This window comes from Bactrocera latifrons, unplaced genomic scaffold (genome assembly GCF_001853355.1).
Source record: "Bactrocera latifrons isolate USDA-ARS-PBARC rearing strain unplaced genomic scaffold, ASM185335v1 scaffold_149, whole genome shotgun sequence".
NCBI lineage: Eukaryota > Metazoa > Arthropoda > Insecta > Diptera > Tephritidae > Bactrocera > Bactrocera latifrons.
This window is the reverse complement of record NW_017534952.1, coordinates 252346-265995: the sequence shown is the minus strand read 5'-3', so window position 1 is coordinate 265995 and position 13650 is coordinate 252346. Positions and strand designations below refer to the sequence as shown.

Here is a 13650-nt window from a genome sequence, read left to right as displayed (position 1 = left end):
TTCGCTTAATTAATTTACCGTAAAACCGTTCTGATTTTAATCTTTGTAATAATGAACATAATAACAGCGTAGAGGCCTAAAGACCAACATGATGTATGTGGATAGATGTATGTACTATGTGTGCATGTACTTTATTTRTATTTGTATGTCTAAAGAGCCATTSAGTTGACACTTCAAAAGCTTTTAGCGGAATTRGCTGGGGAAGCAGACAAAATTAATGCACAAACAAATTAATGCCCTCGTGTAAATGTTAATTTTTACTATATTTTTACTCAGCAAATATTGGCAACAACAGTGGCAACCCTGCAAAAGTAACGGGTACTTCATGCAAGCTTAAAAATAATAATTTTGGTCAAATTGATATTGTGAGGCCCTAAGATAGGTCTCTACCTAGACTCTAACATAGCTTGACATCTTCTCTCAAAAAACTTCGAAAATGAGAATGGCGGCCAAGTACTCGTAACATACAAGAAATGCATTGTACTTTTACTAACAATCTATTTAATTAAGTTTTACTAGCTACCTAATCCCAATCGTGAAGTCGACCATCACTGATGGGGAAGCGTTGAGCTGAACGGCGAAACCTCATGCTTATAATGAATTGAATATATTCAACCAGAAATTACTCCATTAAAACCGCACGCTGTTGTTGGCCCTCTGGCAGTGAGCGCGTTATTGCTGTTGTTKTTGCTTTACTACATAATTAACTTGCACGTGAGTACATTACGGTTGCTTTTTGCAAGTCCAAAACCGTTACTCTTTCKCTTTACGCCAACACTTATTAGGAAGAGCAAAACTGCGCTAACTAACCAACTGTTACATAACRCCGTGATTGCCAACGAASGTAGGGGTATCAGCGTCACTACARAAACRCCAACCGTCGCTGTCGACATCATCAACAATCAACTAACGGCATCGCCGACACCAGATATTAGCCTTAGCCAGCGTATCAGCGCATTTATTCCAGTGCCATAATCAGAAAACGGGTTAGTGGCTCACGAAACGAAGACGATCGCCTTTCCAACAAAGGCGATGAAGAAGCAGCGGCAACAGAAGCAGCAAATCTGAAAACTAATAACYCGGCGGTGGCGTCGCCGCAGCGAATGCCTCACTTATTGCGGCAAATAAATACTCGTATADATGTGTGTATGTGTVTAAGTGGACAAGTTAACGGTACGGACAAGTATGCAAGTGCTAGTCAGTGCGTGGATGTGTGCGTCTATTATGTTGTCATACAAAGACGTAATATGAGAAAGTGAAAGGAATCGGCGCCGGCTGTGGCTGCGGCAGCGCCAGCGGCTGTGGTTGTGGCTAATATGGCTTGAGATGCTACAGCGTGGCTTGCCATGGCTCGACGGGGCTTTGTCTTGGCAGATGGGACTGCCGGTACTACGCTGGTGATGCGCGTGCCCGTTAGTACTGCCATGGTGCTGTGTAAATACCTATAAAATTTTTATTCGTTTATGCATTTACCTGGATGGTTGTGTGCTTGCTAAAGTGTGTTTGTGTCTCGGAACAATAAAGTCACTGCGCTTTATTTTCTCGCTCACTGTGTGACAGCGATCATAAAAATATGCTAGCCTATGTGTGTGTGTGTGTGTGTGCTGAAACAGAAGCAGATGTCCACTGCGGATTCGCACTGTATKTTTGTTTATTTGTTGGGTTCACAGAACTTATTACGCCATAATTACAGCAAGCTTAACACTTTAAATCACAAATTCATCTTGGCTTATTAGAAGCAGTTAAAATGTGTGGACACTGCACACTAAAAATACAGAAATATTGAGAAACAGACGTTCTTCAGAGTAACTAACTCATACGAACCAAAAGTCCCGTCATCATTAATTCCTTTCGGAAAACACCTTTATATATGTACATACTTATGTACATACATAAATATGTATTTGTATGTTAATATGTCTGTAGGCATTTACTCACCGAAGAGTCTAAACATTTTGAGTTAACACGAAATTTGTAAATTTTATGCACAACATAAAGAGAAAATGTGAAAAGCTCAAGAAACTAGAAAAAGAACAAATAAACACAAAAAGAAAATAAAATTAATTTGACTTTTTTTATTAGGGAATAAATGTTCAAAATAAAACATTGAGAGRCTAAATTCGCTTTGAAAAGACTGACATCAATACATTTCCATTCGTAATGTACTTAAATGTTAAACATGGATATTCGTAACATACAGTTATGTCGTTTTGTATGTATCTAAAGTATTTTTGTAAATGCATCGACTAAGCCGTGGGGTAAGTCTCCTAAACATCGCATAAAAGGTTCTATCGAGCATATTGTGTGAAGGATCAAGGCCCACCGTCAACAAAYTGAAAATCAACGAACGACCAGATATTCACCATGCGCCGACCTCCTCGTCGATTTCAAAGTTGCTTTTCACAGCACGAAATGGAGGTGCCTCTTTGCCCCGATGTCTGAATTTGGTATCCCCGCAAAACTWATTTGGCTGTGTAAGCTGACGTTGAGCAATACGAAAAGCTTGGTCAGGATCGGTAAGGGACTCTCCGATACAAAACGRGGTTTCAGACTAGGCGACTCCTTATCGTGCGACTTCGTCAATCTGTGCTGGAGAAAATAATTCGAGATGCAGAACTTAATCGAGCAGGTACAATAATCTATAAGAGTATACATCTGTTGGCGTATGCCGATGATATTGATATCATTGGCCTCAACACTCGCGSCTTTAGTWYCGCTTTCTCCTGTCATCAAACAAACAAATCGTAGATGATTTCGTTTATCTTGGAATCAGTATTAACACYTACTGCTACTTCGGAATGCGTATTCAATTCAGAAGTAAAGTCCTCTCTCGACKAACAAAAATCAAACTCTATAAGACATTCATTCCCGTCCTGCTATATAGTGCWGAGACATGGACGATGACAACATCGCATTTGATGGAACGATGAGATATACGACGGCATTATGTCAAGTTCARCGAAYTAAGAGACAGCGGCTGSGCTGGCTAGGTCATGTCGTCCGAATGGGGGAATCAGAGGAAGAGGAAGATCTCCACTCCGCTGGAAAGACCAGGTGGAGAAGGACTTGGCCTCGCTTGGCATTACAAATTAATGTACCCAGTTCAGGGTAAGGTGAGCTGCGAATGTGTTCTATGATACATCTATATTCTTTGACAAAGAATTTTTTGGCGCAGATATGCTACTTTAAGAGCCTGCCTAAGAGCGTAAGGCTTTTAAGTCAAATTGGCTTTTGGTACTTAGCTCAGATATAGTTTTCACTTAACGGTTAACATTTGGACTTGATATGATATATGTATGACATGCATAAGTGGTATTTATATTCATGGGATTATTTTTGTGTCTGCAAATATGTCTGTTTCTTAAATTCTTGTGTATATTTGGCTGGCATTTTATTTATTTTGATTATGCGATGGCAATACGCTGACGCATTTAATGAGCTTCGACATACCGCWGCATACATCTGTATGTGTGTMTGCATAAGTGTAATTGGTTGTCATAAGTCTGTTTATTTACAAATAAATACGTGCAAAGCTTTGTGCACATAGCTGGAGGCTCCAGCAGCTGCAACATGCCATCAATCAAAAGCAGAAGCACAAGCATATACACGTACAAACCGCTGATTTTCGGTCCAAACCGATTTTATAGTTTCTTAACGCCGTGCTACAGTGTCTGTCAGTTCATTTTGGAAATGTACCGTTCACTATTTTTAATGACTTTTCAATTAACCGTCGGCACACGAGAGACTTGTCAGAAAGTGAACGCAACATACCCACACACAAACATATTTGATTCTTTTTTTAATTTACACATGTATGTGTGTGTGTTGTGATTTAAAGTTTTCCAAGCATTTTCGCCCACACGTTTCATTTATGGATRCGTTTAAGCTTTGACTTTTGGCTTTAAAATTAAATTTGTTATTTCAACGCAATCTGGTGGAAATTCAGTCAAATGTGGGCATGTATGTATGTGTGTTGCACGATTTTATAACATAAATGTTCAGCAGCATACATATTTTATCTGATAATTTGCATATTTTGCTCGTATGAAACGCTCGATCAAATTTTAAATATTTACCGCCCGAATGCCCCGAGTTGTTTGTTTGGTTAAATGATAAACAAAGGTGGATTACATTTTTCGGAAAAATATTTTAGAAAATCGATAGCAATTAAAGTTTCTCATTAAACAAAAAGTGACTAAAAAAATTCTATGTTACCGGAGACTAACTCAACATCCGAATCAGCGCCTTTTTCATAGCCACTTCAGCTGGAATCTGTGTAATATTTCTTGTGTAATGAAGATATCCGATGAGAGATAAATCATAMTTTGCTTTCTTAGAAACATTATTTYTCTTGAARAATTAATTATATGCCATTATCCAGTCTAGTKGAAAAAATTGCATCCCCATTCACAGCACRAAAKGTTTCGATGCCAGTGAGACRAAGAAGTGCCCGTAGTGTCRACAATATTGCTGCCGATAGCGCATCAATTGAGCAAGACCCAAATCAGCCTCTCACACGCCATTYTCAAGTGTTGGGCATCTCTGTGATCTCAGTTTGGTGCGGTTTATGAGCCGGCGGCGTCATTGGGCCGTACTTCTTCCGCGATGATCARGACTGGCACGTTACTGTGAAAGGGAATCGCTACCGCTCAATGGTAACCAACAAATTTTGGCCCGTATTGAAGGATATGGACTTGGACAACATGTGATTTTAACAAACGATTTATTGAAAACCCAGTTTGTTGAACGTATTATCTTACGAAGTAGCCCTGTCAATTGGTCGCATCGGTTGGGCGATTTGACGCCGTTAGACAATTTTTTTTTCTCCAAAATGTTTTAGGTTTTATGTTGGCCTTAAATTATTACAGCTTCAATGTATACAAAAATAACTATTTTTGAGATTACAAAACGAAAGTCTAAAGAGTTGATAAGTAATTCCGAAATGGTGAGAAATAATATTTGCTGTTCATATATGACCAAAGTGTTCAGAAAATTCTTAAAGTTATCCACCTTCTTACTGGAGTTGGTCAGTAGTTCACTTCATCAAAAAGCTACAAAATTTAGGTCATCATCCCCATCATGCCGATAGGTCGGGAATGGCTCAGAGTGTACGTGAACCACATAAAATACCATAAGTGAAGCAAATTTTTAGCATAACTTCAACCAAAGTTTCCAATATGTTCACCGGAAAGGAGTGGGTGGAAATAAATCGATAAAWCCATCCATTTTYATATATTTTTATATATTAGGATTAATTTTCAAACACCTTAATTCCGTGAATAACCGTAAATTAACGTTCTCATCTCTTCCATGAAGTTGCCACAAATGTGTGAAAATGTGATGTTAAGTAATTGAAGTGCCAACTTAGTTTTCACCTGCCATCAAATACATGTAAATTGTGTGCAAGAACTACAAATGACGACTGTCACTGTGCTATAGCATCCAGAGTTTAAGCTAACCGTTAGCAACCGAGAGTAAATCACATTTAGAATTATGGCATATTAAATTTTATTTGCGTTTGCGAGTAAATGCGGCGAAAAGGTCAAGCCAAATTGTCACTTTCCACATTTTTCTGGCAGCCGTAACCATTTCACACACACACACACACACAAGTAAACACTCACACCACGCTTAATAGATGCGGGCAAAAAGTTTGACACCCAGCACTTTTAATTAAAACACTCGGCAAATATGCGCTCCGTCATGCTGAATAATGCGCCGGCARCTGGAAAACTATCTCGAGTGCCAGCAGGAAGACGAAACTGTTAACGACGACAAACAAGCAACTGAAATAAAATCACCATAAACATGCACTCACACACGCACATAAACACCACCACAGACGCTGCGACTGACACATGCACGCAGGCGGGCAGCGTCCTCCTGGGGATTTCCACTTAAACTTATGGCACTGCGCAGCCAAAGTAAATGTTTGCATGAGCAGCCCCTTCCGCCCTTCCGCGCTCGTCCCAGCCGCCGCTCGCACTGATTCCGTCCTACAACAACAGCTGGGAAAATTGGCCAATGGCTTGGCTTCCGAGTGATGGCTGCGGGGTAAGGTCAAGCCGCGCCCGAGGGGAGGGCTGACGAGTGCGGATGGCTGACAGGCGCCAATGCGATGTCTGCTGAATAGCGTTAAACTAAGTAATAAATAAATCGACTTCGAAGCAATGAAGGTGTCCAAAAGCAAAAATTCAAGTAAAATGTTGTTGTTGTGAAGCCTGAAAGCGTTTGAGTAGGAACCAGTAAGGCAATGCAGTTTCCAGGTTTCCTCTGGCACTTTTGCATTGGGCATGCCTCGGAGCCTCTGCAGCCACGTGTTATGTAAGATGGCGTAGTGTAYTCCCTTGCGTATACGCAACTATTAAAGTTTCGTCTATGGCACACGCTTCGCACGCAAGGGTTGCCAGAAAGAAAATAAAAGACGCTCCGCWCAGTTGACTGCAATCAACAAGCGCGTGTGTGGTCCGCAGAAGCTCTGCAGTAACAAATATTCATGAGCTGCAGTTCGCGCCGGAGGTTAAATGAGCCAAGAGCCTCGAARCGGCCTTCCGGCGGCAACACTTTACTTTTTTAATCTCGCTGCTTGCCTACTCCGCGAAGTAATTGGAATTTGAAAGCACACGAAAAGCTCGGCGGCGCATMGTTTACATGGTTGGCGCTGCAGCGAGAGATGGAAAGACACGCTGAGATAAAATTGAACTGGGAAGCAGAGAAAAGCATAGCCAAGRCCATGTAARACTTGATATATTTTGCGATGTCTTAAAATGGACTATTCAGCACCGGAACTAACCCTCTAGCTAATAAAATACATCGTTATTTGAAGTCACTCCAAACAAAGGGCATCGAAAGTGAAGGGTCTAAAATCAAGCTTATTTTCTTCGACCCTAGCCACTTTTGGTAAAATGAAGGCGTTATAATCACCATAGTTCTTTCTGAGGACGTTGGGACCAAGAATCAATTCAAACTGGATCTTTTTGCTTGTTCAACCGGAACCAAATATTTGGAAGTTGAGGGGACATTTGTTTTGAAAGCGTAAGGTGGCGGCGAAGAACCCATTATGTGATCGCATTGACCTAATTTACAGCGTTGATGCCCTGTAATTGTGAAAACGAAGTGAATAACGACATTCTCTGAGTCTTCTTCGGTTTCAATGAAGAAGTGGGATGGCTGCTCGGGCGGCGCAACGTAAACTATGTTGTCCTGTGTCAACTTGAGTGGCATTGCAATTGATTTAGACTAACGCGCCGCTGCATRCATACTTCGAATTCCCAACACCGACAACAGTGCCCCACTTAGGTATGTTCGTATGTTCGGCGGTGAAGAGATGGATTTCCGTGTGGACGTTTGGAATTCTTTATAAAGTCCGCAGTGAAGAGGGCCATTGAGCATTTTTCATTTCCAATTTGCGCAAGACTAACGGTAAATGCAATGGTAATGCTTGTGTATTTGTAACTGCTAAGCATCCACTGACAACAAGCCACACTACATGCCACACCTACAACAACAAACAACTTGCAAAAACAACAGACAAGTGTGTGCGTCAATTGCACAAGTGAAACCGATGCGCAAAGGGAAATAGAAGTAAATAAACGAATGACAGCATAAAAACAAGTGATTGCAGCAAATCTTGTTTTGTCAGAGATTTAGAGCCGAAGAAGAAGTTGGCTTCGAGACGCCTTGGCAAGGACACTAGYAGTGGCGGCCATAGCATAGGCAAATTGCCACTAGAAAACTAGAGCGCTGCATTCAGTTTGTAAACTCTAAACACACACGCGCTCACACACACATACRCAGAAGCGCACRCACACATGTGCTGTGGTCGAGCGTGGCAAAATGTTTGCCAATACTTTGTTATTTATAACAATGGCAACTGTAAGCTTCTCCAGCATTCYGGTATGTTGGAAGCTTCGCATTTGCTCCGCCGCTCCTTGGCTTCCTGTCGCTTGACTCGAGGCGCCTGGTCACCAGTCAGCMCAGTTATGTTGTCTTTGTACTTTGTTAGTGCCCAGTACAAATTATGACTAACGAACGCAAAGAAAACATAAGAGGCAGAAAATGTGCTTCTTCTTCTATATTTTGAATTAAGAAGAATATAGCTGCGCCGAGGGAAATGAAATTTTCAATTTATCCAAACTTGTCGATATGAAATATGAGTGTGTAAATATGCAAACTCATATGAGTGTTGTGTAAGCGTTATCGAGTGTGTGTGTGTGTGGCATGTGGGCATTCTRTGTTTGCGGTATTCACAAATGGACCTCCTTGCCATTTCCATGTGCCCCTCAGTCTTTATCTGCATAAGCATTTGCATTTTCCRCAAAATATACCGTTATGCGCCTAAAAATAAATCTTTATATGCAGCGTATATATCCACAAACATACATAGAATATATTCCAGGTGCAAACCGAATTTAAATTGCATGAAGTGATTTTAGGCCAGCAAAGCCATCAACAGATTTTAGAGTTCAACACACAGAACTCACAATCACAGTTCAGAATTTACCGCACTGCATTGTTGTTACTACTGTTTTTGTTACTGTTTTGATTATTGTTGCATCTTAATTGGCAGTTGTTGGACTGTGATTGCCCAAGAAGTGCTGAAATTCGAAGCTTTGCGCATAATTGCTGTGTCGGGCAGTCTTCAAAYGCAATAGTTTGCTGCCAATCTTGTTATTGTTTAATCATGCGTGATAAGTGTTTAGAAGATTTGCTTTTTCTATGGTCAAACTCGTTATGACATGAATGGCGTTGACACTTAAATTGGAAGTGGTTGCCTACGTCGGACACTAGTGTCGATCAGGGGATAGTGCGGGAGATTAGACTGATGTCAAAGAGTTCAAATCCCACTTCAAAATGCAAGGAGGAACAGCCGCCGCATCCTCTATTACCAGTTTTAAAATGGAATGCCGGCAATAGTGGTTTTCAGTAGTAACAATAATATACTGGTGCTAGAGATCATATTTTKCCCAAACTTTCGCGTTCATGCAACTGGAACGAACCTGTATTTTACACCCTCAGGATCTGACAAACCGGAAGCATTCTTCGACATTATTTGAGCAATGTCTTCTGCCGCTCCAAAAATCAAATTTGCCCTTACCACCTTCAAATATTCTACTTAAGACTTCTTTGTGTGTCTCATTTGCATTTGAATTCGAAACCGCAAATTAATTTTCGGTACTGAAGTGCTGTCACWGCGGCAGAGCGTTGSCTGAAGGGTATTTATTGCACAATGCTTGTAATTTATCGTTCTGCAAGTAAATAAATTATTATTCTCTTCGTTCGTTGCATGCAGTAAGCATCACTTGTTATTGTTGTTGTTGTTTATCTAATGTGATACCATGATTTGATGTGGTGCTGCAAGCCGCATTAAAAGTTTGACGAGCTTACGTATTCACATATGCATCACCTTGATCCACTCACCTGAAATCCGAGCGATTCTGCGAACTCTTTAAAATTGCACACTCTCAACCTCAAAATGACGGCGTGCGATATGAATATTTGCAGTCAACTGTGTAAGCATAATTTCTGCTGCATTAGCACGTACTTGTTTAGTTGCCACGCACGAAATTTTCGAAGCAGAATTCTCTACTCAGACCGAATTGGATTAGCATCTTTCGGTTGCTGCAACTAGCGCTCCGCACGTGTGTGCGTGTGTGGGTATGTGTTTGTGTGGTGGTGTGTGCAGCGAACCAAACTTTTGGCAGAAGTTTCAAATGGCGCATCGATGCCACTCACTAAGCTGCGGTTGACACATACCAAGCGCGGCCGGGCGGAGCGTGAGAGGCGGCAACAGCAGCCGCGGCCGCAGGCAGTGCAGCAAGCAGTTCGCAGAAGAAAGCGCAGTGATCGCGTGAGGAGCTGTGCAATGTTGCTGGGTCGTTGTGTCAACTTTGAAACTTAAGCCAGACAACAACACCAATAATCATAGCGCGAACGCATGAGTGTTTACTTGTACCATTTTGCCAGCTTGWAAGCGACGTTTGTTCTTGCTAAAGTGGGTGCATAGTTGTACTGCCATGGCTTCAAATACCTTTGTTCACTCATTCCCATCGGTGCAACMGAGGAAGCGCTGTGTAAACTCTGCCACCGCATGCCACATGCCACTTGAAAGCACAYAACAAACAGCGGAAGAAGTTGTGTTGCGTATCCGGCATGACGCTGCCGGTCACTGTGCCGGGACTGTGTGTGGCATTTACGTGGCGTACTAAACGCCAGACAGCGGCGGGTGTAATAGCGCGTTGGCCAGGTGAATGTGTGCTGGCGCGCTTCCGTCTGRAAGCTGCGSTTCTTGTGGYCATTTCGATATCGGTGTAACTGTGTTGCCATAACTCAGCTATTTTGTCAATGAAGGTTGTCGTATATGTTTGCACAACCACATCGTGATTCATAAATTGCAAGTTTCAGATCTTATTAGAAACCCTTTGCKTGCGAAAACTTGTGRAAACTTTTGTCAATAAATTATTGGCTTTCAGTGGACAAATAAGAGRTTGGAAGCTGATGGCGTCGAGACAGCAAGTCAAAAGCACCAACAAATTTGCATAAGTTTGCATAAATGAAGCCGACTTCCAACCGATGATACCCYGCACTTACGCCAAGTCAAAGTTTTTTCGCATAAATTTATTTGCTAAGAATTCAAGTAGCAGCACCTTAAATTCTAAACTTTCGAAATTCAATGCCGAAAATAGCTAAGGCAAAGTCTCGTCCAACGCTTAGCATATCATCTGACTTAGTGAATTTTTCAGCACTATAGATTAAGCGCTAATTAATTAGCGATATTCGAAATGAGTTTTTTTAAAGAACGAAGGAAGAGAATCAGACGCATTGTAATTATATTTTTGCAATTCAATGCCGATTAATTGGCCTAATTAGAATTTAATTAAAAGCCCAGCGCGGCTGTCGCTGTAAGCGCGCTTGTCTCAAGTTAAAGAAGCGCCACCGGATTGCACCATAGTGCGGCAAACAAAAGCGTTCGCAAAAAATCAAAAGAAAAAACAAAAAAAAAAMCCAAGCAACGGCTAGCGGCGTGCGGCAGGCGCCTGGCAAGCGTCCTGTGAACGGCGTAAGCGCGCGCCATCGCGTCAACAATTAAACGTTAAACAGCTGTGCGTCTAAGAATTATGTCTGCATGCCATGACCTTGAGGCAGCGGGCAGCGGATCTGCCAACAGCGCAGTGCTACTCACCCACCGGCTTTAACGGCCAAAGCGCCAAGCCGTGGCGTCCAACTGAAGTCAAAATGCTTCAAATTTCGACAACTCCAGCGCCAGCAAGTGTATAAGAGTGCAGAGAGCGCGCTGGCTGGCCACTCTCTGCGAATGAGCCGCGCTCTAAGCGCAGACCCGCTGGTTCGACAACAAGTTGTGTGTTGTGTGTTTGAAGGCGATGGTCAAGAACCACTGAACTGGCGCTCAATATCAAATGGRACACTGCGSCGCCCTTTATGCCCCTTTAGTACACATTTATGCCGTTGCAAGCTGTTGTGTACATTTGCTCACCCGCAGGTTACTTGGGCGATTTGAGTGGCATATTTTACACTGCCACTTATTGTGGCATTCTCAAGTGTTGCACGAGTTATGTTGCGCGCCGCTCGTTGCACGATGCCAGAAGTCATTGCCATATGCTAATAAGTGCAGTTAGCGCTCCTTATGCCACGGCTACTTGAGGTAAGTGATTCAATGCTTCACGATAGATCACGATAAAGTTTGGTATTTGAGACTCGTAAGCGACATTTGGCCACGAAGATGCAAGTTGAATGAATTGTTTGTGGCAGTGAGTATTTAATCTTAACGCTGTAGGTGTCTTTGGTCTCAATACGACGTAACGTTATTTTGGAGCAACGGTCGCAGTTGGATATTTTTGCTGAGGAATGACCTAGAATTTTTAATAATTATAAACAMGAGTCTTTAAAAGAAAACAATTTTTTGCTGAGAACACTTTGTATATTTACAAAACATAATCTACGATTTTAATATTTCTCTGTCACTTCAAAGCAGATTAGATTTCGCTCGATCGCGTTTTGTTTTCATCTCCGCCGCTCAGCACTCTCATAGCCCATCAAGAGTTCAGATTCCTCCCAGATTTTAGTTGCCACGCGAGGTGTTCCCCAAGATCTTAGCTCAGATTCTTCTGCTGGTGGTGGAGATTTTGCCCCGCACAGAAACAGTGCGTTCAGAGCCCTCCGGTAGAAGGAAAGAGGCGTCTCACCAACCTAATGATGACGGTAAGGGACGTACTCTGAAGCCTGCCAAGGTTTTAATGAAACGGACACAGCCTCTATGCATGTATTTGCCTGTGTCAGCTATAAAATTTTGGTAGCGTTGACTAAATRTAGCCAGACCAGCTGTTGCGGCCGATTGATTGACGCCGATGAAGTAGCAAATTGCAAACAAATTGAGCGTCGGCGCTTGCCTTCACAAAAACGGCCGCCCACCACCACACATAGACACCCATTATTAACAAGAATTAGAAAGCAAACAAGCCAACAGTTCARTACACACACACAAACTATCGTATTCAGATAACAAAATGAATATCGCCGATAAAAGTGAATGAAATCCAATAAAAGTTGGCTATGGAAAATTTTATTCACTTCGTCTGTTTTGTGCTCTTGTTCTGCTCTTTTTTGATTTATTATGTTTTATGTTTTCGTCGACTTGAATCAAATTATTTGTCAGCTCATCACATGGCATCATTTAAGTGTGTGTATGTGAGTGCTTCTAGTTAATATTTTTCCACATTGTTCAAATGCCTTTGTTGCTGTTGTTCGTGGCTTATTGCTCGCTGCAATGGAAAGTGGTGACACATATTACGCGATTTTGCCGCAGACGCTCCGCCACAAATTGAGGTCTCCATCGGCGAACGCAAAGTTCATTTTTTTACAACAACAGCAACACGCACTTTAATATATATACATATACATGTATGTATGTATGTATGTGTATCTATTTGTGAGTTGATTCTTCGGCAGGTGAGTATCGGCAGCGCCGCGGTCAGCTACTGCAGCGGCAACAAAAAATGAATTTTAATCAGATTTCATACTGTTTCTCTCGATTTGCATTGGAAACGCACTTAATTGATTTAATGGAGCAAACTCATATTCATACACACACACACTCACACACCTGAATGTGTGTGCTGGCCGTGTAAAGCAGTTTAATAAAGAAATTGCAAAAACAACATCAAATGGCAGTGAAATGCTCTGATTGCCGGCGAGTTGGAGGAGTGCAGCGGGCTCAATGGTAATTAATAAAGCAATTACAAGCTTTTGAATAAAAAAACGGTAAATTTGCATATGTGTAATATGCGAGGGTAGCCCTTACCCGGACGGGCAAAGATTGACATTGCAGTAATAAAAATATTATTTAATGTTCCACGCTCACATCACGGTGCTATTGATATCGCACAGATTGGTGTAGTATAGTATTGTAATAGGAAGCGTAAAAATGTGTGCTTTTCTTGCGCTTGGTACTCGGAAAAATTGTTTCATAGACATCTCTTCTAAGAAAGGCTAACGATTTTCTATATTTTCTTGTTGTGAGTTACAATAAATCTTATCCCGTTTCCACCTCCTYCAAACATATTTCGTTTTGTGGATTTTGTAGCAAATTTTCTGGTACATGGAGGGTCTCTTAGCGATATCTTTCAACCAAAT

The 13650-nt window shown here is 41.7% G+C and overlaps 1 protein-coding gene across 1 annotated transcript in view; it reads right to left on the bottom strand.

The window, feature by feature from the left end:
- LOC108965819 (polypeptide N-acetylgalactosaminyltransferase 2) overlaps positions 1 to 2023 on the bottom strand; it is a 73880-nt gene extending 71857 nt beyond the window's left edge. Inside the window, exon 1 of the mRNA XM_018928472.1 lies at positions 1939 to 2023. Coding sequence (XP_018784017.1) covers positions 1939 to 1954 — 16 coding nt within the window. The 5' untranslated portion in view covers positions 1955 to 2023. The remainder of the gene's footprint in view (positions 1 to 1938) is intronic.
- Between the last annotated feature and the right edge of the window lie 11627 nt (positions 2024 to 13650).